Source organism: Acinonyx jubatus, chromosome B3 (genome assembly GCF_027475565.1).
Source record: "Acinonyx jubatus isolate Ajub_Pintada_27869175 chromosome B3, VMU_Ajub_asm_v1.0, whole genome shotgun sequence".
Taxonomy (NCBI): Eukaryota; Metazoa; Chordata; class Mammalia; order Carnivora; family Felidae; genus Acinonyx; species Acinonyx jubatus.
This window is the reverse complement of record NC_069386.1, coordinates 72,523,111-72,548,179: the sequence shown is the minus strand read 5'-3', so window position 1 is coordinate 72,548,179 and position 25,069 is coordinate 72,523,111. Positions and strand designations below refer to the sequence as shown.

Below are 25,069 nucleotides of genomic sequence, written 5' to 3'. Positions count from 1 at the left end.
ATGACTTGCACTCTATTACAATAAATCATACACGAACTTATGGCCACGTGGGCCAGAAGAGTTGATTACACTACTCTAATCTCTCAATATTTTTTGCTAAGGAACCAATTTATAGCTTCTGAGAAAAGTAAACTACCAAAACAAACTATAAAGCCAACCTTCTCTCACTCCCCCTGCAAAATTTCATCTTTCCCTTTATCCTTTTATTACCATCTCACCAGAAAAACCCCACACCCAGTGATTCCAGTCATACAATACATATGCAAAAGCAGATTCATTTCGTAAGTAAAATCAATTTTATTCATAAAGATCTTTCCACATATCCAGAGCAAACAATTAATGAATTTCAAGGAAAAAAAAAAACAAAACCTACATACAGTGAAATTAGAAGTATCCCTGGATAACAACAGATATACAAATATGTACACCCATCATCACCGCCGCCTCCGAAAACCTGAAAGGAAGGGAAACCAAGAATAAGGCAAAGGACAGTTGGAAAAGCTGAGGGGACAGAAAAAAAGAAACCTAGAGAAAAGGGCTCAAGAAGGTTGGGTCCCCCTAGACAGTACTCTGTACATCCTCCCAGGACAAAGGACTAGAAGTAGGAATGAGACTAAACTTGGAAAACAGTTCCTTCAAGTGACATTTTCATAGTCCTACTTAAGGAAGCCTGCACACCAACTGTGGGACCTTAGAAACAGAACCCAGAAATCTTTTTTTTTTTGTGAATGATGCTGATTTTCAGCTTGGCAAAAAAGAGAAAGCCCACTTCTAAAAAATCAATGCTCAGTCTGGAAGAGGTAACTACAGGGGTTGGTCTGAGACCTAAGATGGCAAATCCAGACAGCTGACATCCCAATTCGTACTCCCTACTCTGCACTTAACCATCCAAGTCGTAGCCATTCACTGACCTTTCTTCTTTCGACTTTTCTTAGGTATCTTCTTACGCTTCTTAATAGGATTCTGGTCCTGGAGACAGATGGAAAAGTGAAGGAATGGCAGGTGCTTCCAGGTGTCAGCACCCCTTTCCATGTTCCTCATGGTAATGAGCCCCACATGCACCTGGCTGAAATCAAGGAGGCTGCTTTCCCACCACTGTATCGCAGCCTTACCTCATCAAGATGAGGTGTTCCTCCTGTCAAAGCACTGATGTCACTAAAGTGTGTGAGGGAATGAAGTTGTGAATTCATAACACTTGCTCGTTTTCGTCGTCCTTTCTCGCGCTTACTGACACTTAAACGCACCATCATGCTCTCCTCATAGTTAATCCTGCCACAGAAACACAGTTTACAACATGTTCAATCTACACACAGAAAGCTGCAGCTAAAAATCTTCACCCCTTCTTGAAATAGTTCTCAAGAAATTTCACAGCAAGTCAATATTTAAGAACAATCAATGCACATATTGAGCTTCCTCAATGAAATGTTCTTTATGCTAGAAATTCCCTCCTCCCTAGAGATGAACTCATAGCCCATCCATAAGAATATTTAAACTATTATACCAAAAAACTTGCACCTTCAGGAACAGAATTCCTACATGAGCCCCTTCACTCAAATCTATCAACGGTGGAGACTGCCGCCCAGGCAAAGTTGATGAGTCTGTATTCACGTTACAGTCACTTTCCTGCTTTTCTTTCCTGAACCTGTCTAGCATTCTTGATGCCACTATAAAAACTTGACTTTATTCGCTTCTGCACAGAAGTGAGAGTTGTGACAGTGAAATACGGAATTTTTAAAGTCCCACTAGGCAGAACTGCACATATTCCTCTTCGTATAGCATCTGCTCAGCCTAAACACTTGGGAAGATATTTTTTCCCGAGCTCCTATTCTGTACTTACCAACCCTAATTCTTAGAAACTATCAGCCCATTTTCCATTCTACTTTCTCTATAATGTGAATTCTCTTGGTACCAGACTTAATCATATCCATCCAAAGCATAAGGACAGGTCTCCATGGGGCAGAAAACAATTTCCAATTGCAAGGATTCAGACCTGTGTTGATCCTCCTGACTCTGACGGGTGACATGAGGATGCCGAGCATCACGGATTTCCTCTGGAGCATCTGAGTACTGCTCCTTAAGTTCACGAATGACAGAGCTGCTCAATGCCCGTTTTCTGGCCTGTTCTAGGCGTTTCTTTTCCCTCTCAGCTTCTGTTTCATCTATATGATAAAAATCAGCGAGGGTTATCCCAGAACAGAGAAAAAGATAAAAGAGACACAATTTATGCCGAGGAAGCAGTAGACACAGTTCATACCATAATGTACTGGAACCAAGCGTGGTGGAACGTATTTCTTAACTGTTCCTTTTACAGATTTCTTTCCTGAAGCTTCAGACTGGCCTTCTGCTTCATCTTCCTCCTCGTCCTCAGAGCTCAACTACAAAAGGAATGCAAAATCCATAAACTCAGCAAGTGTTAGACACTAAGTAAAACCAAAGCTAGAGTACCCTGGGGAGTTGGGAATATAAACAAAGGGGAGAAAGGAAAATCTCATACTCTACATTCTAAAGCACAAGACAGGAGTCAACAGTAATAAGAGAATCCCAGGAGATCCAGGATCACCATGAGGCTCATTCAGGCTTTGAGCCCTCAGGAAAATCAGGTGAATGCAATCCCTTACCTTGCTCATCATATTGCTGGGATGAGGCTTAAAACGGAGAGGGTCATTCTCACCTGGGGGGGGGGGGAGGGGGCACAAACAAGGGATTTTACAAGGTTTGGAAATTTATGATAGTCCCCACATAATCTTACAGCTTCTGCCACTTACTGAGGCTGCCTGTCACTGCAGTCTTGACTAGCTTGTCAATCTGATACTTCAGTTTTTGGTCCAAGGGACGAAGCTTTTCCAAAACCTATAATGTGGTTAAATAGGGTTACGTTCCCTTCCCCAAATTAAACATGTCAAAGCCTCTATATTAACTTGCCAGATAAAGCATCTAAAATATAAACAAAGTAGAGCAAGTGAAAAAAAAATACTTTTTTCATTTGGTTTCCTCACTTAATCATGAGAACACCCACTTAAATGAGAGCTATTGTGTGACAGTCCTAGGGTTCAGGCTGTGGAAACCCAGAACGCTAAGATGCGAAATGCTTCATACCGTGCGGATCTCTACCAGTCTCAGAACTGCAGCATGTCCCTGAAGAGACCCTCCTGAGGCTTTGTCCAGGATGAGATGGGTTAAATCCATAAGGTACATGAGCAGTAGCTGGTCCTTCACTTCCAAGAGGCTGAGACCCTGAGAACAAAAGAGTAAGAGATGCCAATTCAGTTTTAGCCAAAGAAACAGGAGGAGAGCCTAGGGTAAACAGGGTAATTTTTTCCAAGTTCAGTTTTCCCCTCATCAGTTTATACAAGGTATCTGGAGTAGTCTCAAGGACGTGACTGTACCTAAAATGGCCACTAAGAAAATTATGAGAGAAGCAAAGCTCTGAGAATTACTGCAAGACAGTAAGAGCACAAAAATCAATAAAATGTCCCCAAAACTACTATGGTAGGGTTTCTCAATCTCAGGGCCATTAACATATGGGAATGGGCAATTGTTTATTGTGGAGTCTGTGTGGAAAACAGTATCCTTGGCTTCTACCTTTAAGGCCGTTCCAAATTTTGACAAATTTTGTCACCATATGATGTTCAATCTTTAATCAAAACAATTATTGGTTTTTATCCCCATACAATTATGTGACACAGTTAAAAACAATGATCTATACATACTGACATGGACTTAATTCTATGTCAGCACTTTCTACACTACAGTATGGTTTCAGTTAAGGCAGGGAGAGTATAATGCACACATTTTATTTATTTCAATTTTTTTTAATTTTTATTTATTTTTTTAAGGGGTCTCTTTCTATTTATTTATTTATGAAATTTATTGTCAAATTGGTTTCCATACAACACCCAGTGCTCATCCCAAAAGGTGCCCTCCTCTATACCCATCACCCACTCTCCTCTCCCTCCCACCCCCCATCAGCCTATTTCAATTTTTTTTTAATCTTTATTTATTTTTGAGAGAGAGAGTGCGAGCAGGGGAGGAACAGAGAGGGAGACACCAAATCCGAAGCAGGCTCCAGGCTCTGAGCTGTCAGCACAGAATCAGACGCAGGGCTGGAACTCACAAACCATGAGATCGTGACCTGAGCTGAAGTCAGACGCTTAACTGACCGAGACACTCAGGTGCCCCTGACGCACACATTTTATACACAGAGAAAAATCTTTGGAAGACAACACACTAGTAACAACTGCTCTCCATGGGGATCAAAATGAGGAAAAGGAAGAAATGGAGCATTTGTATTGTGAAAGTATTTTTCATCAGGCATACATTACTTTTACAATAAAATACATTTCCCAAAAATATACCCCAGTGGTTATCTCAGAATGGTGATTATATTGGTTTTAAATTTTCTTCTTTATGCTTCTATGCATCTTCCAAACTTTCTAAAATTAAAATCACATTACATTTACAGTCAGATAATCAAGCAAATATCATATGAGTAACACAGGAGGGCACTTAAGTTACAGTTGTTAAAGAAGTTGGGGTGCCTGGGTGGCTCAGTTGGTAAAGCATCCAACTTCAACTCAGGTCATGATCTCATGGTTTGTGGGTTTGAGCCCCACGTTGGGCTCTGTGCTGATATCTGGAGCCTGCAGCCTGCTTCAGATTCTGTCTCTCCCTTACTCTCTGCCCCTCCCTGCTTGTGCTCTCTCTCTCTCTTTCAAAAATAAATAAACATTAAAAAAAAAAAGTCTTTGTGACTACATAAAATGAAACTGAAAAAGTTAACAGCCCTTGGAAGACCTATTTTATTTCAGACAGGTTAAATACTCTGCCTAAAATTACACATGTATTAGAGGAGTATGGGATTCAAACTCAGTCTGACTCCAACTCCAAAGCCCTGGGTATTTTTAAACAATCATGGGAAGCTGCTGGAGATCAGCACTAGTGTGGTAACAGGTGGAGGCGCAAAGAATTTAAAGACAAACTGAGTTTAACCTCTGAATTAGGCATTTGGTAGTCAAATAATGGGTAACTCAATCTCATGACCCCAGTCTCCTCATCTATAGCATATACAGGAAAACATATATAAAGGAAACATATATTTCCTTTCTGCCCCGAAGAGTAAGTACGAGCTTAAAAAAGATAATATGAAAGAACTCTATAGTCTGTAAAGCACTTAGTAATTTTCGGTCCTGAAAGATAAGTTACTAAATTCTGTTCAATGAATAAACAAATATATAGTGATCTAACATATATACTGGCAGCCCAGAACCAGCCAAGAATTTGAGAAGTAGGTTCTTCCTGACTAGCTTGGACTCTGTCAAGTTCAAATAGAGTTATAAGCATATGAGAAAAAAATCAAAAAGAAGAAAACACAAAGATAAAAATAAAAATAGGTGAGAACAAAACTGAATAATGAGATAGAAAAGGCAAAGAGAACATATTAGAAACTCTATTAGCTCTAGGGGCGCGTTGGCTGGCTCAGTCAGTGAAGCACGTTACTCTTGATCCCTAGGTTGGAAGTTTGAACCCCACACTGGGTGTAGAGATTACTTAAAAAATAAAATCTTTTTTTTTTTTTTTTTTAAGTAGGCTCCACACCCATCGTGAGGCTTGAACTCATGACCCTAAGATCATGAGTCACATACTCTACCAATGGAGCCCGCCAGGTGCCTCCCAAAATAAAATCATTAAAAAAAAAATTCTATTAGCTATCTTTCTAAAGCATAAATCTTCTGTAAATCCCATATTTAAAAATCTTTCAGTGACTCTTATTAAGTTACCACAATGATTTTCATACTTTTGTTGACCTATGGAGTATATTAAGTAATATCTTAGAACAAAAACTCCACATATAAAACAAGAGTTTTCCACTTCAAGGATCCTTCAAGAAGGATTCCAAAGCCCTCCTTCTATACTGCTCCATATTCAATGATCCCTAAGAAGGTTCTACAAGACCTTAAATTAAAAACCACCATATTTCAATTTTAACATGCATATCGTTTTCATATTTTCACATCTCTAAAGTCAGGATGTATCTTTTAATCAATGGTACCTTAATGTTATGTCATATGTTAACAGGTCGAATTTTTTTTTGTATACAAAATAAGTGGCAGGTCCCAAATTAACAGCATTAGATTGGATGAAATACAATAGTAACTCCTCAGTTGGCCTACAAGGCTCTTCACAGAGTGACTACTTTCCTAGTCTTACTTCCTACTCCCCCACACTGTACATCCAACCACACTAAATGACCTCCTTTCCCAGTATATCGCCATGCTTTCAGGACTCTCTCCCTTTGTACATGCTGTTTCTTTCTGTTCCCTGGAGTCCTATTTATTCCGCACAATCCTGTTACCACCTGTGAGAAGCCTTCCCTGACTTCCTCTGTTCCTCTGGCAATTATTTAATCTCTCTCCTGGGCTTGCACAGTACTCATTATGACTCATCAGCAATTCTGCTGTTGCTTATACCTATTGTTTTGATCTGTCTCCTCTCCTAGACTTCAGCACAGAAACTGGATCTTATTCATCTTTGAAATTCCAATACAACACAATAAATTTATGATGAAACAGCTGTTGAGAAGAAGTCAGGGAATGCTGACTCTTCAAATACGTCTTACCTTCTCTGTAGGATAGGCTCTAGCTTGAACTTTTTTTGTCAGAGCTTGTACTTGTGCAGTTACAGCCATCACCTGAAATTAGTCCAAATAAAATCGCTGACGAGAATACACCTAGTCATCTCTGAGCATGGAAGGGCAAAAACTAAACAAATCACCTGAAACAAAGCCTAAAATATTGTTACTACCTTTCTTCTCAGACAGTATAGGAAAGATGGTTTCTGATACTTTTTCATAAAGTACAAAAAAATTTCCACTTCTTAAAGCTAAAGAAATCATTTTATCAAACCATGGGGAAGGGATGGGAACTGGGTCAGTGGTGATGTGGGGAGACTGTACCTTATCTGTACTGGCTGAATCAACCAATACAGCTGGCTACCCAAAGGGCAAATCCTATCACCTTTCCCAGCATTGGTTTCTTTAACTATGAGAATAAAGGAAATACATTCAGATAACTTCTTTTTGGAGTTTTCTGTATTGCTTTAGATGCAGAAATAAATTACTTTGAATTCTAGCCCGAAAAGGTTTTTTCATTAAGTCACTTGGCTCTTAAGGAATTTGGTATCATTCAAATATATGTCCCTCAAACGACCAAAGTTTGGAGGTGAAGCACACAAAACGAAAGCCAATCCGTCAGTGACCCATCCCCAAGGGGGTGACATGACTCACCTGATCCTGAAGGTTTTTCAAAAGTGTCACGGCACTTTGCAGGTCTGACTCCAGCACCGCCTATGAGAGGGAGAGAGAATTAAAGAAAAGCACTTATTTCCTCAGGATTATTAGAAGACTGGACGTATGGGGAGGAAAACCCTCTTCCCCTTCAGACACCCCACATTCCCGACTTTTCGCAGACTCGTTTCACAGTCGGCCAGCCCTCCAGGTTTCTAGGAGAAGCGGTAACTTCAGCCCCCTCACCCTACTGCTGCTTTTATCCTGCTGTATCAGGGAAGTTGCTTCTCTGAAGCTACTTTCGTCACCTCCTTTCCCTCGCGCCAATTATTTGCCCAGAGCCGCTGAAGTAAGGAAATGCCTACACAACGAAGCAAACGCACAAGATTCCCAGGCGCCGCCATCTTCACAAACCCCGCCTGTTCCGGGGCGGTACTTTCGGAGAACCAACCTTATCTGATAGACTTGATAGACAACTCCCGCTTGCAAATCTAAGCCAATAGAAATAAGGGCCTCTCACTTCCGCCCCGAACAGGATGTGGGGAGGAGAAGCCACGCCCAGCCAATAGAATGGAAGAACTGACTAAATTCGTCAGACTTAGGGGAAGATCCAATGACGTAAAATTACTCGTGGAAAGGGGCGCGTGATTAGTATATTGAGGAGAATGATGGAAGCTAAACCAATAAAAACGGGGCAAGCGATTGATCGACAGTTAGAAAGACCCTATGGAAAAAAGGAGTTTGCTGAGCAAACTGATAGCGTATTGGCTCCCCGGATGCCGCAGGACCCAGTCTTTTTCACTACGCTGCCCTTGCGTGGCCACAATCTACCGCTAGGTGGCAGTCCTTGGCTTTGCTCTGAGACGGCAGTGTTGCGGATCCGCCAAAGCTGTCTGTTGTTCCAACGCGGACCACGCGAGGTTCCCCACCGGCTTCAAGGCCCTTGCATAGACTTTGTGATACACTCTTGTGTGACCCTGGAGAAGTCACTCGGTCTCTGACATTTTTTTCATCTGTAAATAAGACAGTTGAGCCAGAGAAGCCCAGAGCCAGCGTTTAGAAACGGACACACCGACACTTGGCGCTCATGTCCCTCATCGTGTTTACTGGGGACACTGCGGAAAGAACCCCCCCCCCCCCCAGATGCAGCCCCAACACTCCTCATCCCTATCTATTTGGGGACTTAAAAGGGAGCACGTTTTACACATGAGGAAGCCAGTTGAGATTTATGTGACTTGCCCCCTGTCACACAATTTCGCAGCCGAATTTGGCCCAAACCCACCCCGTATTTCATTATGCCCTGCCTCATCTTTTCTCAATACTTTAAAATATGTCAACTCCTGCTTCTCACAAGCTGATAAAGTAATTTGCGTGGGTATTACTTGCTTCCATCACCTGCCTTAAGAAATAAGCACTGCAAAAGGTTAATAATGGTCTTGAATTTGTCCAAGCTGACCTAGGACTAGAAATCAGATCTCCTGACTTGGAACTGTCTTCTGGAACTAAGGAAGGAATAACCCCTGTATCTCTGCACCCAGGGTGGGAAAATCCTGGTTTCTAAATCTTTTGTTGGACCCAGGAAGAATAGGTAGGGGTTGTATCCAATCACCATATCTCTTAACATTGTTTTGCTGCTTCAGGCCCACCATGGAAGCTCAGGGTGCCTTGACAGCCTATTCATTCAATTAACCAATAATTTAAAAAAAAGTTTTTAATGTTTATTTATTTTTGAGAGAGAGAGAGACAGAGCACAAGTGGGGAAGGGCAGAGAGAGAGAGAGAGAGAGAGGGAGACACAGAATCTGAAGCAGGCTCCAAGCTCTGAGCTGTCAGCCCAGAGCCTCAAGTGGGTCTGGAACTCGTGAGATCCTGACAAGCAATGAAGTTGGTGGCTTAACTGACTGAGCCACCCAGGCTCCCCTAACCAATAATTTTTGTACCGTTTGTCAGGATCTGTATTATGAAAAATTTCCATCTCAACATAAATTCTCGTACTTGTCTTGTTAGGTTACAAGGAAGCTTTTCTTTTCTTTGGGACTTGAAATTAATCTGTTCCCATGCATTATGATGTCAGCAAAGAACAAATTACACTACTTTGTTTTGGTTTTGATTATTAAATACTTATTAATCATTCTTTTCGTTACAAGAAAATCTTGGAGTTAACAGTACACTAAGTCTTTGTAAAATTCTTCCAGGATTCAACCAACAAGTATTGGCAGAGAACACAAGATTATTAAATTTATTGTTTTCTATTCCAACAATTCCATAAACTGTTAGTCATTAATAACATTTGCATGTACTGTACTTCCTGTCCATTCCTCTAGATATAAGATTTTTTTTCTCTCTGATTTCTTTCAGGATTTTTCTGTCTTTGGCTTTTGCAGTTTCAACATGGTATGCCTATGTATGGGGTTTTTTTGGTTTTAGGTTTTTGTTTTTTTGGTATCCATCCTGCTCAGCGTTTTCTTTTTTAATTTTTTTAAGTTTATTTATTTATTTTAAGAGAGAGAGAGAGAGAGAGAGAGAGAGAGAGAGAGGGAATGCAAATGGGGAAGGGGCAGATAGAGGGAAAGAGAGAATCCCAAGCAAGCTCCCTACTGTCAGCACGGAGCCCAACATGGCGCTTGAACGCACAGTGAGATCTTGACCTGAGCCGAAATCAAGAGATGCTCAACCGACTAAGCCACCCAGGTGCCCTAAAGATTAGTTCCAAATTATGGAAATAGCCCAAGTGTCCATCAACTGATGAGGGGATAAAGAAGATGTGGTATACATACATATGTGTATATGTGGTACACACACACACACACATACACACACACACACACACACACACACACACTGGAATATTACTCAGCCATAAAAAAGAATGAAATCTTTCCATTTACAAGGACGTGGATGGATCTAAAAAGTATTATTCTAAACAAAATAAGTCAGTCAGAGAAAGACAATACCATATGATTTCACTCATATGTAGAATTTAAGAAATAACAGAAACAATGAAAAGGGAAAAAGAGAGAGGCAAACCAAGAAATAGACTCTTAACTATAGAGAACAAGCTGACTGTTAGCAGGGGGGACGTGGGTGGGAGAGGGATTAAATAGGTGATGGGGATTAAGGAGTGAACTTCTTGTGATGAGCACCAGGTGTTTTATGGAAGTGCTGAATCACTGTATTGTACACCTGAAACTAATATTACATTGTAGGTTAACTAACTGGAATTTCAATAAAAACAATGAAAAAAATAATAAAGCTAGGGGCATCTGGGTAGCTCAGTCGGTTACGTGTCTGACTCTTGATTTCGAGTCAGATCATGATCTCATGGTTGTGATATTCAGCTCCACTTTAGGCTTGTGCTGGGCTTGGGGCCTGCTTAGGACTCTCTCTCTCCCTCTCTCTCTGCCCCCTCCCAAAATAAACTAATTAAAAAAAAAGAATAAAGTTGTATTTTACAGAAAAGTTATCTACACTGACTTAGTTTTTTAAAAAAGAGTTTTATTGAGGTATAATTTATATACCATAAAATTCACGTGTTTTAAATGTATAACTCAATAATGTTTAAAGAAAATTTACAGAGTTATACAACCATCACCAGAAAACAATTTAGAACATTACCACCATCCCTCATGCCCATTTGCAGTTTATCATCATTCTCATTTCTATCTAGCCTTAGGCAATCACTACTTTCTGTCTTTATAGGTATTCCTTTACTATACATTGCACGTAAATGGAATCATATAGTATGTAGTCTTTTTCATCTGTCTATTTTCACTAAGCATAATGATTCTGAGTTTTTGAGTGTGAGATCATTGACCTGAGTGGAAATCGAGAATCAGATGCTGGGGAGCCTGGGTGGCTCAGGCAGTTGAGCATCTAACTTCAAGCTCAGGTCATGATCTCACAGCTCGTGAGTTCAAGCCCCATGTCGGGCTCTGTGCTGACAGCTCAGAGCCTGGAGCCTGCTTCAGGTTCTGTGTCTCCCTCTCTCTGCACCTTCCCTACTCACGTTCTTGCCTCTCAAAAATAAACATTAAAAAAAAGTCAGATGCTCAACCAACTGAGCCACCAAGGTGCTGCAATATTTTGACCATTTTAAAACTCAACTGTCTTCTTGAGTTGTAAAGGTTCTCTGTATATTCTTAGCAGAAGTCCTTTATCAGAAATATGACTTCCAAATATTTTCTCCAAGTCTGAGACTTAAACTTTAATTTTAATTTTCTTAATAGTATCTTTTAGGTACAAAAGTTTTTAATTTTTATGAAGTATAATTTATCAATATTTTCTTTTATGGATTGAGCTTTTAGTATCATATGTAAGAATTTGTGTCTAACCAAAGACTTTCCCTATGTTTTATTCTAAAAGTTTTATAGCTTTGGATCTTAAAATTAGGTGTATGGCCCATTTTAAATTATTTTTGTGTATGGTGTGAGGTAAGGTTCTACATTTATCTTTTTGCATGTGGATATTCAGCATCACTTGTTGAAAAGACATTTTCACCCAATTGCTTTGGGATTTTTGTTGAAAATCAATTGCTCTAGTTTAGTTTTAAATTTTAATTAAATTAAAATTCAGTTTCTCAGTGTTTCTTAATACATTCCAAGTCCTCAACGGCCATATTTAGCTAGGGAAAGACAGGGAGAGTCCCAATCAAGTCAGGAAGGTGGGAAAGCCCAGCCTGGGGTGGGGGAGTATTGGTAGACTAGTCAGACCTGGAGGTGGGAGGCTGTGAAAGGATAAGATGGTATAAGCTGTGACCAATTTAAATGCCAGCCAGGGGGGGCCTAGGCTTTGTCTCAGATACAACATAGGCCCTGGAGGCTTCTATTCATGACAGATATGTAAGATATGTAAGAAGTGATACTTTAGAAAATTGAGTCTGCCAGTCATTTGGTGAAATGAGCAGCTGGAAGACTAGTCAAGGTGCTGTTGCAATTATCCAGGTATGAAAAGGGGCCTAGCTGAACAGGTAGACTGCAAGGAGCTGAGAATTACTAGATGGGGCCCACTGAGATGGGGCAAGTTCTGGAGAACATTGTCATTGCAGATGCTGGAAGGAAGTCCAGACCAGCCTGGAAGCTTATAAAAGGAATTAGTCCATTAAACAGTCAGAGTCAGGAGCATGTTGTAACAAGACGGCACTAGGACAGGTTTGGAAAGCCTAGCAGGCTAGTGGTAACAATAGATACCACTCACTGAGCACTCACTGTTTGTTGGGAGCTATGCTTGTAACTTCTTTTTTTTCCCCTAGCTTTCTTCTGGTATAGTTGACAAATAAAAATCGTATGTATTTAAGATGTACTATGTGATGTGTAAATATATGATTACATTGTGAAATGATTACCACAATCAAGCTAATTAACCAATCTATTACCTCATATAGTTACCTTTTTTTTTCTTTCTTTGGGGGGGGGGTGGGTCTAGTGATGAGAACAATTAAGATCTACTCTTAGCAAATTTCCAGTACACAATACAGTATGGTTAACTATAGACACTCTGATGTACATCAGATCAACAGAACCCATTCATCTTTCATACCTGGAATTTTGTCCTCTGAACATTTCCCCTACCCTTTAGCTGTTGGTACCCACCATTCTACTCCCTGTTTCTCAGAGTTTGGCCTTTTATTTTCCACTTATTTTATAAGTGAAATCATATAGTATTTGTCTTTTTGTGACTTATTGCACTTATCGCAATGTCCTCCAGTTTCATTCATGTCATCACAATAACAAGGTTTCCTTCTTTTTAAAGACTGAGTAATATTCCTTGTGTGTGGAATCAGATTTTCTTTTTTCTTTTCTTCTTCTTCTTTTTTTTTTTTTTTTTTTTAGATTTTCTTTATCCATTCATCCTTTGACTAACACTTAGGTTTTTTCCATGGATTGACTATCATAAATAATGCTATAATGAGCATGGGGGTGCAGATATCTCTTTGAGATGGTGATTTCATTCCCTTTCGATATATACTCAAAAGTGGGAACACTGGGTCATGTGATAGTTCTATTTTTAACTTTTTGAGGAGCCTCCATACTATTTTCCATAATGGCTGTAACCAATTTTTTAAAATAACTCCATATACATAATCCTTAAGCCAAGCAAATGGGCTAGATATTACCATACACATTTTGTAAATAATTTTATTTATTTATTTATTTATTTATTTATTTATTTATTTTAGAGAGAGCATGAGTGGGAGAGAGGGGCAGAGGGGGAGAGAGATAAGTTTTAAAAATATTTGTTTATTTGTTTAAGACAGAAAGAGAATGCACGAGTGAGCAGGGGGAGGAACAGAGAGAGAGGGAGCGAGAGAATCCCAAGCCAACTCTCTGCTGTCAGCACAGAGGCCAACGCAGGGCTCAGCCTCACAAACTGGGAGATCATGACCTGAGCCAAAATCAAGAGTGGGACGCTCAACCAACTGAGCCACCCAGGCACCCCTACCATCCACATTTTACAGATAAAGCTGAGGTTTAATGCTGGGGTTCAAAGCCAAATCTTCCTGGTTCCAAAGCCTGTGCTCTTGAGAATAGTTCTTGTCAAACTTTTATGTGCATTAAATCACCTGAGACAGTCTTGTTAAAATGCAGATTATGTTTCAATAGGCCTAGGTTGGGGCCTGAGATTCTGCAGTTCCAACAACCTCCCATGGATACAAATTCATCAGTCCATGGATGACACTGAGTCACAAGACTTTGAATGATACTTTTTTTCTCAGAGAGGTGAAGTAAATCACCCAAGTCACGCAGCTGGTCCTTAGCAGAGCCAGAGTTTTTGAACACAGGTCTATTTGACTACAAAACCTATGCTCTTAGATATTAAGATGTGTTATCTCCTCTTATTATCAGGAGACAGGGCCACCAGCTTCCAGTCTGGGGCTTGAGGGAAACATCTAATCTCTGAGTAGATGGGAGCCAGAAAAACTAAAAGAGTTATCAAAACAGGGCTTCTGACAGAGGTAACATGACCAGGGTCAGTTACCACACTGGGGCACAGGGTGGGGCCCAAGTCTTAGGAACAAGACAGAAGCTAAGTTTCTGGAACTATTGCATGGGGGCAAGGATAACTGGATGCTGAGACTCCAAGTTAGGCCAGAGCTCGTTCTATCCCTCTTGCATGGGACCTAATCAGGGATAGGACTGCCCCTGCACGTGCAACAAGGCATAGCAGAGGAGAAAATGGACAGAGGGTTGGGAGCCAGGCTATCCTTCATACCTTGCTCCCCAGGATCCTTGGCACTCCCCAGAGAGGCTAGGCCTTCCTAGGGCTCACCCATATCCTTGGGAGCTATAGAATCCATTCCCTGCACTCTCCTTGCTCACCTTCCATTCTCTTGATTCCAAGCCTTCCTCCCACCACAGTCCTCCATGTGCACACTCCCTGTTTGTATGACAGGATGGTTCCATGTTTCAGGCCCTTATCTTATTGACCTTGTTCTGTCAGGACCCATAATAACTGCCTTTGCTTTTTCTTTCCTTTTTTTTTCCATCCTGACATGCTCCCTTTGATTGGCCAGGGCATAGGGTGGGTGTTTGGGAAGTGGCAGAAAACAGAGACACTAGTATTGACTCAGTTTGGGGTCTGCAGTGGGGCATGGGGGACCCATGGGAGCAGCACAGAGAAGGGTGAGAATAGAGTGGAGTATTTTAGATGCCTCTGGGCTTATGCTTTTGTGTCAGGAAAGCAGCTATCCACGCTGCACCAGCTGTCAGCTCAAGAGCTGCATCAGAGTCATCAGCTATATTAGGATCTTGGACAGAACTTTTGATTGACTTTTGGCTAAAGGCCACTTCAGAACTTCCACAACAAAGGACAGGTACAAATGTGACCTAAAGGATTAGTTACAAAGCCCCAAACAGAAAAAAATGACCAGATAAATTTTTGAGCATGAAAAATGAGACATTTCAGCCAAGGACATTTGGCTTTGCTAAAGAATGCTCAGACACTATCATGTCAATATCAGCGTTGTGAAAAAAGTCTTTTATGCAGATACAGATATTATAGCCTCTGCTATACTAGGATAATTTCCCATGACCTGAGAACCCACCATGTGCTTACTGTCACTTCTGCCCACAAGCAGGGTCTCTCTGTCCAAGTGACCCCTTCTCCCAAGAGGATGATGTCCAAGGGGCAAAGAAGAGCCAAGGCAGAAAGACACTGTTTGTCAGCATCCTCTTAGATATACTTTTTTAAAAACATTTTATTTTTAAGTAATCTCTACACCCAACATGGGGCTCAAACTTACAACCCCGAGATCAAGAGTCACATGCTCCACCAACTGAGCCAGCCAGTCCCCTCTCCTCTTAGATATCCTTTTTTGGCCTCCTTGAGTTATTAATTAATTAATTAATTAAATATGAAATTTATTGTCAAATTGGTTTCCATACAACACCCAGTGCTCATCCCAACAGGTGCCCTCCTCAATGCCCATCACCCACTTTCCCTCAGTTTATCCTCAGTTTTTAAGAGCCTCTTATGGTTTGGTTCCCTCCCTCCCTAACTTTTTTTTTCCTTCCCCTCCCCCATGGTCTTCTGTTAAGTTTCTCAGGATCCACATAAGAGTGAAAACATACGGTATCTGCCTTTCTCTGTATGACTTATTTCATTAGGCATAACACTCTCCAGTTCCATACATATTGCTACAAAAGGCATATTTCATTCTTTTCCTTGAGTTATTTTAAATTTCATTTTGGTTCATTTTTGAGAGCTGATTATCGGTTAGCCCCTGGAGACTCTGTTAATCATTCAAATGCAAGTTACTTGAAGAGAGACCCCCTAGAATCATTCATGGCTTGATAAGCCTCCAAAAACTACCAACATTTAAATTTAAGTGTCCCAGTTAAAAAAAAAATCTCAATGTATATTTTATACACATACACAAAAGGGTCTGAATGGATACCCTCTACTAACCACGGTTATCTTTGTGGAATGGGACCATGAATAGTGGAAGGGGCTTCACTTCTTTTGTGTTATAGAAGATTCATTGTTTGAATGTTCAAAGTCATGAGCATTACTTTTACAACTGGGGACAAAGGAGAGAAGGAAGAAGGGGAAAGGAGGGAGGAAAGAAGGAGACAGAAATGTGGAAGAGAGAAGAAAATACAGAAAGGCAAAAATACAAAGAAGGGGAGACAGAGAAAGAGAGAAAGAAAGAAAGAAAGAAAGAAAGAAAGAAAGAAAGAAAGAAAGAAAGAGAAGGAAGGAAGAGGAGCTCCCTCCACCCTCTCCCTGAATAAGATCCAGGGAATCTCTTCTATGTCCCTCATCCTCCAGGAGCAATTGGAGCCCTCATAGGAACAGAGAACAGCAGCTGTCCACCTTCTTTGGTACATTATTCATCATGTATTTATTTGATTTCAATTTGTCAGAGTTGAAAGAGCTCAAGATAAAAATATACATAATAACTTTTGGTCATTTAAAATATCAAAATGGGGGGCGCCTGGCTTATTCAGTTGGTAGGGTAGAGTATGCAACTCTTGATCTTGGGGTTGTAGGTTGGAGCCTACATTTCTACAATGGGTGTAGAAATTACTTTAAAAAATAAGGCCTTTAAAAATAAGTAAGAAGGAGTAAGTAAATACATAAATATAGATAAATAAAAATTAAAATAAAAAATTAAAATAAATACAATAAGTAAATAAAAATAAATATTGAATCAATGAACTACATTTAGGGAGACTAGAGGTAAAGAGGTGGGAGAAGGGGAAAACATAAGAAGAACATACAGAGCAAGAAAGAAACAACAGGTTGGAATAAATAGCAACACATACCAGTCTGCTTAAAAACCCCAGGAGGCCACTACTCCTTGCTTAAGCTGTGATACCTGGTTCCCTAAAGGTTGGGCCAGAAAGGTAAACCTAGAAGCCCTTGTCTCCCTTTTTCCTCCAGAATGCCCACAGCGTGGGCCAGTGGCTGTGGATGTCGTTGCTTAAGACACAACTCTGTTCAGGATCCATCTCGAGCTCACCTTCCACGGAAGCCTCCCTTAATTGCCCTTTGCCCTGCTGCTCTGCCCTCAATGATGGCATTCCTTCATTCCTGTAGTTATGTCCTCAATTTTTCAGTTATTTTGCATTTGTCAACTGTTGTCACTCTGGACCTGTGATCATGTTGGCCATGTGTTCATCGATCTGAAAATTCTTTGAGGACAAGGAGGCCTCTGACCTCTCTCTTGACCCCTTTCAGTGTCTAGGTGCTGCCTGGTCCACAAAGAGTATGCAGTGACCTTCCTGTCCCCTTCCCACCACCTCTCCATGCTCTTCTCCAGTGACACTGCCAGAAGTCACAGGGACCACGGTTAGCAGATGACCATGCAGGCACGGCTGTCTAATTCTAGCCAAGGGCATGGGGGAAAGGACAGAGCCCAGGGACCTGTGGCCTCTTCTTTGAGAGGGCACAGGGCTAATAATAGGAGGGGAGATTAGGGAGGGATTTGAACTGCATTGTTATCTCACAGGAATGGCCTTTGAGAGCCTTTTTCCAAGCTCTTCCAAGAGCGGCACCACCCCCTCCTCTGCCCTGTGTCTCTGAAGGAGTGCTCACCGCCTTTCACCACTTCATTCTCCCCTCTTTCCATCTGCTCTTCTCTGTTAACCCCCAACCGATCTCTCCCTACCCTGTCTGCCCAGCCGCAGGGCCTCTCCAGCCCGTCCTCATTCCTCACCCCTTTTCTGTCTCCTGCACTGATTTTCCTGACTTCTCTGCCTTGATCTGCTTCCTTCCACTGCTTCCCACAAAGTCCTTCCTACATAGCCTTCCTGCCCACTTCTGTCTCCCTCTTGGCCCCCACCGCCGCACCCCCTCTCCTCCTCCCAGGTTCCCCACTGTCTTCAGCTTCAGGCACCAGACTTGCTTTCCAAGCTGGTGGCCTTTGTCTCCCCTTTCCCAACACATTTGAGCCAGTTTCTCCCTCTCCTGCCTGTGTCCCCTTGCTCTGCCCTCCCTCAAAGCTGAGCTGGACAAGTATAGGTAACAGAGATTGAAGTAGACTGATAGCCTCCATTCCCCACCAGACACCAGGCATTGGGACACCTCTGAGAACAAGACCTGGGACATGCAGGCCACAGGAGACACCTCCTTGAGGCCAGCCACAGCTATTTTTAGGAACCCAGTACCACAAAAAGGCCTTTTGCTTTGTTTCACACCACCCCCATGGAACTGCTCTTGGCAGCCAAGCTGTAATCTCAGAGACAGGGGGCCCAGGCACGGGGAAGCCAGGCTGGAGCCTGTGCCCCCTGCCCTGGCTTCTCAGAGCCATGAGACTCTGCCCTTGGGGCAAGGTCATCTCCCCCCACAACACACAGACACACAGCCACACTGCTCTGCCACTCTCTCTGCCACTCTTTCTGCATTCTTGGCCTATTCACTCCACAGCTGACCCTCCGATCTGCCGGCCCCACCCCCTACTCCTCCACTGCACCTCCTGGCCCGCCCCTCTCTCTCCAGCTCCCAAAGGACCCTTCACTGGCTCTTCCCCACTCCAAACAAACCAACTACTTCACCATCTTGCTTCCTCCCCCTCTTCTTGCTCAGAATGGTTCAGGCTGTTTTGATTTAGTAAATCCAAAGCCCTTTGATAAAGGTCCTTCCTTCCTTGCTGCAGGTGGGGAAGCTAAGCCCCCAGATTTGGTCCCTTCAGGGTGGAGAAGCCTGACCAGCTCTCAGTCTTTAGTCTCATCTCTGGTCCAGAGGTGATCTGGCAGTCAGGTTGCCTGCTGCCCCTGAAAAGCTCCCTTGGGAGAAAACAGCAGCCAGCTCTCTGGGCTCCTCCTCCGTTCCAAATCAGACACAGGGAGGTCCTTACCACCCGCCCCCAGGGCTGGAAGGCGAAAAGTGTGTATCTCTTTGTGTTCTTAATCAGTTTCTTTCTTTTTTAAAAAAAAATACATTTTTTAAATGTTTATTTATTTTTGTGAGAAAGAGTGCAAGTCAGGGAGGAGCAGAGAGAGAGGGAGAGAGAGAATCCGAAGCAGGCTCTGCTCAGAGCCCAACATAGGGCTCGAACCCACGAACTGTGAGATCATGACCTGAGCTGAAGTCAGATGCCTAACTGACTGAGGTGCCTCTCTTAATCAGTTTCTAATAGCTGTATGGACTTTGAGGCATGTGCAGCAAAGGACTGGAATTAAACCCCTGCTCACACACTCAGCGGCAGGAATGCTGCACAGGAGGTCAGCCTTCCACCTTGCATTCTCTTGGAACCCCAGCAAGAGCTGTGCTCCAAGAGACCAGCAGCTATCCCCTGGCCAGTTTGTGGGGCTGGGGTACATAGAGGCACCTGCATGGTCAAAGCAGCAACATCATCTTTCCAGGTAAAATAAAAATTCGGAGGCATTAGCAAGCAGAAGAATCCAATTCACAGGTGCCACTTGTGTTTCCAGAACACTCTCAAGGGTTACTCGCTGCCCTCCAGCCCTACTTTGTCCTCATACCCTGGAACACTGGAGGCCAAGACCCAAGAACTTTCTCAGGCAAGTTGGTGAGGGCCAGAGGATGATGGCGTGGCTGCCCCAGGCTCTGCTCTGAGCTCCCTACAAGCACATCTGGAGATGCGGGGGAACTGGCTGAGCCTTTTGCTTATGGCAGGAGGCACCCCAACTCTCCAGATATTCCCAAACCACCGCTCAGTCTTCCAGAGAGACAGAGGCAGGAATAGGAAAACAGAACCAGAAAATGCAAAAGGGAATGGGAGACAAAATAAGGGCATCTCTTATTACCCCCTCTTCATGAGTTTGGGATTGCCCGATCTTAAAAACACAGCAAACCATGTTATTTGACTCTCTTCCCTTCTGGTTGCTGTCTAATCTCTTTTACTTCACTGCCAAGCTCCTCAAATGCACGGTGCCCACCCACTGCCTTTACAGCCTGGCCACTCATCTTTTTCCTGATACTTCTCTGCAGCTTGCTCTGCCCTGTGACTCTGCTTAAGGTCCTTGCTCCAAAGTCACCCAAGTTCCTCCTCTGTCTCCCTGTCACTCAGTCTTTCTTTGGCATCTGACACTGTGGCCACCTGCTCCTCTTGAAACACATCTTCTGGCTTCTAGGAAACTTCTCTTTTTTTCTGTGCTCCTTGGCTCTCCTTGGGTCACCTTCTCCCTTCTCTGTGAGCTTCTCTTCCTTCTCCCATATTTGCACTGGGAGTATTTCCTGGGGCTTTCCCTCTTGCCTGCAACCTCATGGCTTCTTCCCTGGGCCCCCTGAGGCAGTGGATCTCAGGCACCAGCCCTGTCAGCCCATCCCATCATTTCAACTTCCTACAAGGATGCAAAACGTCCTCCATCCTCCAACAGCTGCCCCATGGTCACCTCTGACGCCCCCACACCAAACATTTTTGTCCTTTCTCCCATCTGCTGAAGAGCTCATCCCCATTGCTGCCACTCCCATCCTTGCCAACATTGTGCAGTCATGAGTCTTCCTTCCTTGTTTCCTGTGTCCAGTCTCCCAGCAAGGCATTTTATTTCTTCCTTAGAAACCCTTTCCAGCCTTGCCCCTTCCTCTTCATGTCTTCTGGCTCTGCCTTCCTCCCAGCCTTGACTGTTACTCTGTCCTACTCTGGGTTTCCCTGCCTTCAGCCTCTTCTCCCTTAAAGCACCCAATAATATCCTGCTCAGTTCCTCTAGTTCTGCTGTCATGATGTCACAGTGACTGCCCCTGGTTCAGGGCTTTAATTATTTTTCATTGCCTCCAGGATATTGTCCATTTTGCTGGTTTGGGAAACATGGCAGTGTCAGTAGAAAGAACCTCAGAGCAAGAGAGACCTGGGTTTGAATCCCAGTGCCATACTTACTGTTGACCTTCGGCAGACATCTTGGCCTTAACCTTCAGCAAATATCTTGGCCTCTCTGAACCTTGTTGCTCAACCATAAAATTCAATTTAATTGGCAGGCAAGTGTAATACGTATAAAACACAGTGCATTGTGCTTGGCACAGGTTGGCATTCCACAAACAAACAGCCATTTCCCCTCTTGTACAGTGTGCCCCCCCCCGAATCTCAAGACCCCTTCCCCATAGTCCAACAAGGCATATGTTCTCTGAGTCTTCATGACTTCACCATGCCATTTGTCTGCCATGCTTTCTGTCATGCTGTGATTCTCACCACCACCTATACCACATCCCCACTCCCAATGCTTCTCAAAGCCCTACCCTTCCTTCAAGCCCCAGTTTCAGGCCACCACCTAGAAATCTTTGACAGTGTCAACCCTTACTGATCAAGAGCTTCTCTGCCCTTGGGTTGTTCTGGATCCGGGCCACACTGTGTAGCCCTGAACCATTCTCCCTTGGTTTCTGGTATGTTACCTGTGGCTTCCTGAGCTGATGGGAACACCTGTGAGTCAGAGGCCATGTATCCTTCTGTAGTACCCACAAAGCTGGGTATTCAGCAGGGTCAGCAAGGCATCTGATGAAATGACTGACTGGGAACCAGCTGGAGGGAAGGAAGGATGAAATAGGCTGAAAGCTGGGAGGGAGGCACTCCTGGCAATTTCACAAATACCAGTGCTTTGTCTTCAGACTGGCTGTAGAAAGTAGTTCAGACCCTGTCATAGGTGTGTGCGTGCATATACGCACACACATATGTGTGTGTGTATGTGTCCAGGCATGTGTGTTTGTGTGCACTCATCTGCATGTACAGTGGTGGGTAGAGGTAGAAAGATAGATGATGGGCCCAGGGAAGCCTGCTTAGGGAAGTAGGGCCTCTGACAGAGAGAATGAAGTAGAGAACCCCTTCTCCCCTTGGGAAGGGGGGCAGCTAATTACTCAGCCTGTTGGCTCCTCTCTGAGCAATTACCATCTGCTCGTAGTAAATTGCATGGTCTGTCCGTATCTTGGGCTGATTCAGGCCTGGAAGCTACAGGATAACTGTGACCAGAGCACAGGTCCTTGGGTGGAGCTGGGGCCTGTGCTGGGTCCCCAGCTGGGGCCCAACATAAAGAGACCCGTGTAGGGCTCCAGGTCTAGACACCAAAGTGTCCGTCCAGCAGGCAACTCCGGGATGCTGTTTCTTGGTTTGCCTAATTATTTCACATCACAATACCTTGGCCATTCGCTTTCCATGAGTTTCTAGCCCCTCTGTATCCTAAGTCTGGCTCTAGCTAAGGGGTGATTGGGATTGCTGAAGGAACCCAGGTCAGCCCCATCTCTGAGGGCCTCAGTTTAATCTGCCTCCTTCCCACAACCCAGTTCCCAGATCCTAGAGCCAGCCCAGCTCCACCAGGTAGTGGGATCTCTAAGATCTTCAGCCAGGGCGTACACAGAACAATCTAGATGACAATTGTCTGGAATGGCCAAGCAGCCTCCACCTGGGGGGGCCTCCGTTCCCATCAAGTGTCCCTGGTCAATACCACCACTTAGATGGGTGACTCCTGGTGGGCCTCAGTTCAGCATGTTGGCCTGCCATGAGGGCAAGTCCATGAGAAGCAGTCAGGCACTGCTGCCTCTCCTGGCCCCAAGGCTGGACTATAGGCCTAGACTGAGCCTAGGACAGCTTGAACACTTGGGCCTCCTGGTCACAATGTTCCCTGATCATGGTGTGGCAGCTATGATTTGGGTAGAAGAGACCACAGGATTGCTGGATCTTTGATCCACCCTGGCCTGGACCATCCCTCACACCAAATTGACTTAGTGGGGCTAAGAGAGATGTGGGGCAAAGAACCTATGGCAAGGTAACCAGTCCTACCACCTGGCAGCCAGGTCTATGTTCCTAACAGTAAAAACTGCCACTTCACGAGGGTCTACTATGTATCTGAGCTATGCTGGGCCCTTTACCTATGCAAACCCTATATTAGAACTTAATATTCCTGGAAGGGATGGTCACATTTCCCATGGTACAGATAATAAAACTGACTCAGAGAGGTTCTGTGACTGACATTGAACACACAGCTGGAAAATGGCACTTTTCCATTTTCCATTTTCCAACTCTTCCATTGGGTTTCAAAGTGGATCTTTGTGACTGACCCCAAAGGTCACCAGGCTGCTCCTTGCATGCCCTCTGAGGCCTCCAGCCTTGCATCTAAACTGGCCATGCCCCACAAAGCCTCCCTTTTGGTGAGGCTACAAACACTCTCTGAAGGCAAGACCCACCTTCTCAAGTACCCCAAACTAAATAGGGCTAGACCCAGTCACTGCCTTCTCCCCACTTCTCTTTCCAGTTGTCCACTGTCTATCAGAAAGTGGAGACTCTCGAGTAGAGAGTGGGGGCAGGGTGCAGAGGGGTACAAAAGATTTTGGAGCTAGCAAGAAGACAAAAGAATGACAAGAAGGAACAGCTGTTTGTAAAGGGAAACCTGAGACAGGCACAAAGCTCAGGCCCTAATTCCAGGCTCTCGTGGAGCCAGGGTAGGGGGCCCCCAAGGTCAGAGATTCTAGGGGTGGGCAGATAGGAGCACTTGGCCCCACTCTGGGGTGGGTCCCTTCTCCCAGGCACTCAAACAACTGGTGCCTCATTCCTCTCCCTGGGCCAAGCCCCCTGCCTCTTCCTATCCCCCTCTGCTCCCATCTTTGGGGTTGGGGCCTCCTTTCTAATTTCCCTCTTTCCATACTGAGGTCCACTCTAACCTGCCCTAGTGCACTCCCTCCTTCCCCATTCCTGGAGTAATTTTAGCAACTTTTCCTCTGAACTCCTGCTGGCATGTCACAGCAAATGGCCCCTGTTTGGGCCTGACACTTGATCAGGGTGGTGACAGAGCTCAGACAAAGCAGGCACCATGCCGGGGAGGGGAGGGGAGGGGAGGGGAGGGCAGGGCAGGGCAGGGCAGGGGAGACAGATCACCTTCCTTTCTCTCCAGGCCTTATTTGGTCTACCTTGGTGAAGCCGCCCTCCCTCTAGCCCCTCTTTATTTATAGCATTTTGCTCTGCTCGCCTTTGTCTTGTCTGCTCTCACTCTGTAGTACACTCTGAACTCTCCCCACCCACCCCCACATGGTGGGGCCCCGGCCCCTCACTCTCCCCACCAGGAATGTGCATGTGAGCAAAGGCGCTGGCTAGGAGCTGAGGCCCAGATTCCACTTCTACAAACAGTTGAATAGAGCTGCCAAGAGGAAGGGTCTTTGTTTTGGTCACCCCTTAGATCCTTATTGATGAGAACAATGCCACATTAGGCGCTCAGTAAATACTTGCTGAGTGAAGGAATTAGCAAAGCTGCTGCTCAGTCTTCAGACAGTAGCTAGTGGAAGGCAGAGAATCATAATAGAGCTAAGGGCAGGTGCTGGAGGGCTGGGGAGTGAGTGGGGGGGTCTTTAAAGACATCAGACCCTCCAATCTGTCTCCCGATCGTGGGGACATGAGGCAGAGCCTCTGCCTAGCAGCAGAGAGATAAGTTCCAGTCTGCAATGGAGTGCTCGAACACAGTAATGCTGTAACACCAGTAGGTCAGTGCCTTCCCAAGGCCCAAAGGGGGAAACAAAGTTTAATTTACTATACGTAGAAAAGGTTTCCCAACTCCACAGCCAAGACGGTTGGCCCACAGTGAAGACACCGACTTTGAAATGGCTCGCCATCCTTTGGGCATCTCAGTTGCCTGCATGTGTGCTCCGTTGCCTGCATCTGCAGCTTTGAACTTGGGAAGCCGGAAGGGGAGGATAAAAAGAGATCTTGCCCTTTGTCACCAAACCCTGAGGTTTCTAGCAGCGGGCCTAATTCCTCGGCACCTGGGAGGGCCTGGTCCAGACCCACAGAGTTTATTCCTCCAGGTCTGTTAGCAGCAGAGCCTGCGTGGGCCGCCGCAGCAGCTGTAGACTTCGGCACTGCGCAGCTGCACGGCATCGCCGCAGTCCCTGCTGCTTTCGTGATGTACCTCCC

The 25,069-nt window shown here is 44.2% G+C and overlaps 1 protein-coding gene across 2 annotated transcripts; it reads right to left on the bottom strand.

Annotated features, from left to right (window-relative positions):
- Window positions 1-277: 277 nt before the first annotated feature.
- Window positions 278-7,757, bottom strand: NGDN (neuroguidin). Of its 2 annotated transcripts, XM_015077349.3 has the most exons (11): window positions 7,666-7,757; window positions 7,283-7,342; window positions 6,617-6,688; window positions 3,097-3,234; window positions 2,766-2,850; window positions 2,619-2,671; window positions 2,255-2,375; window positions 1,991-2,159; window positions 1,113-1,269; window positions 912-969; window positions 278-454 (listed from the first exon to the last, which is right to left on the bottom strand). In XM_015077349.3, exons 1-11 carry the CDS (start codon window positions 7,684-7,686, stop codon window positions 435-437), a joined length of 954 nt encoding a protein of 317 aa, XP_014932835.2. In that variant the 5' UTR covers window positions 7,687-7,757; the 3' UTR covers window positions 278-434. The 2 variants fall into 2 exon arrangements, with proteins under 2 accessions (XP_014932835.2, XP_014932836.2); XM_015077350.3 differs by lacking the exon at window positions 6,617-6,688 and having other exon boundaries at window positions 7,666-7,746.
- Between the last annotated feature and the right edge of the window lie 17,312 nt (window positions 7,758-25,069).

Bases quoted from the DNA above. Each gene is read 5' to 3' on its own strand.
- NGDN (XM_015077349.3), bottom strand. From the start codon at position 7,686: ATGGCGGCGCCTGGGAATCTT. The intron at 3,235-6,616 runs GTAAGACGTATT...TTTTGTTCTCAG, and splicing joins GAGCCTATCCTACAGAGAAG to GGTCTCAGCCTCTTGGAAGT. The intron at 2,376-2,618 runs GTAAGGGATTGC...TTCCTTTTGTAG, and splicing joins CCAGCAATATGATGAGCAAG to TTGAGCTCTGAGGACGAGGA.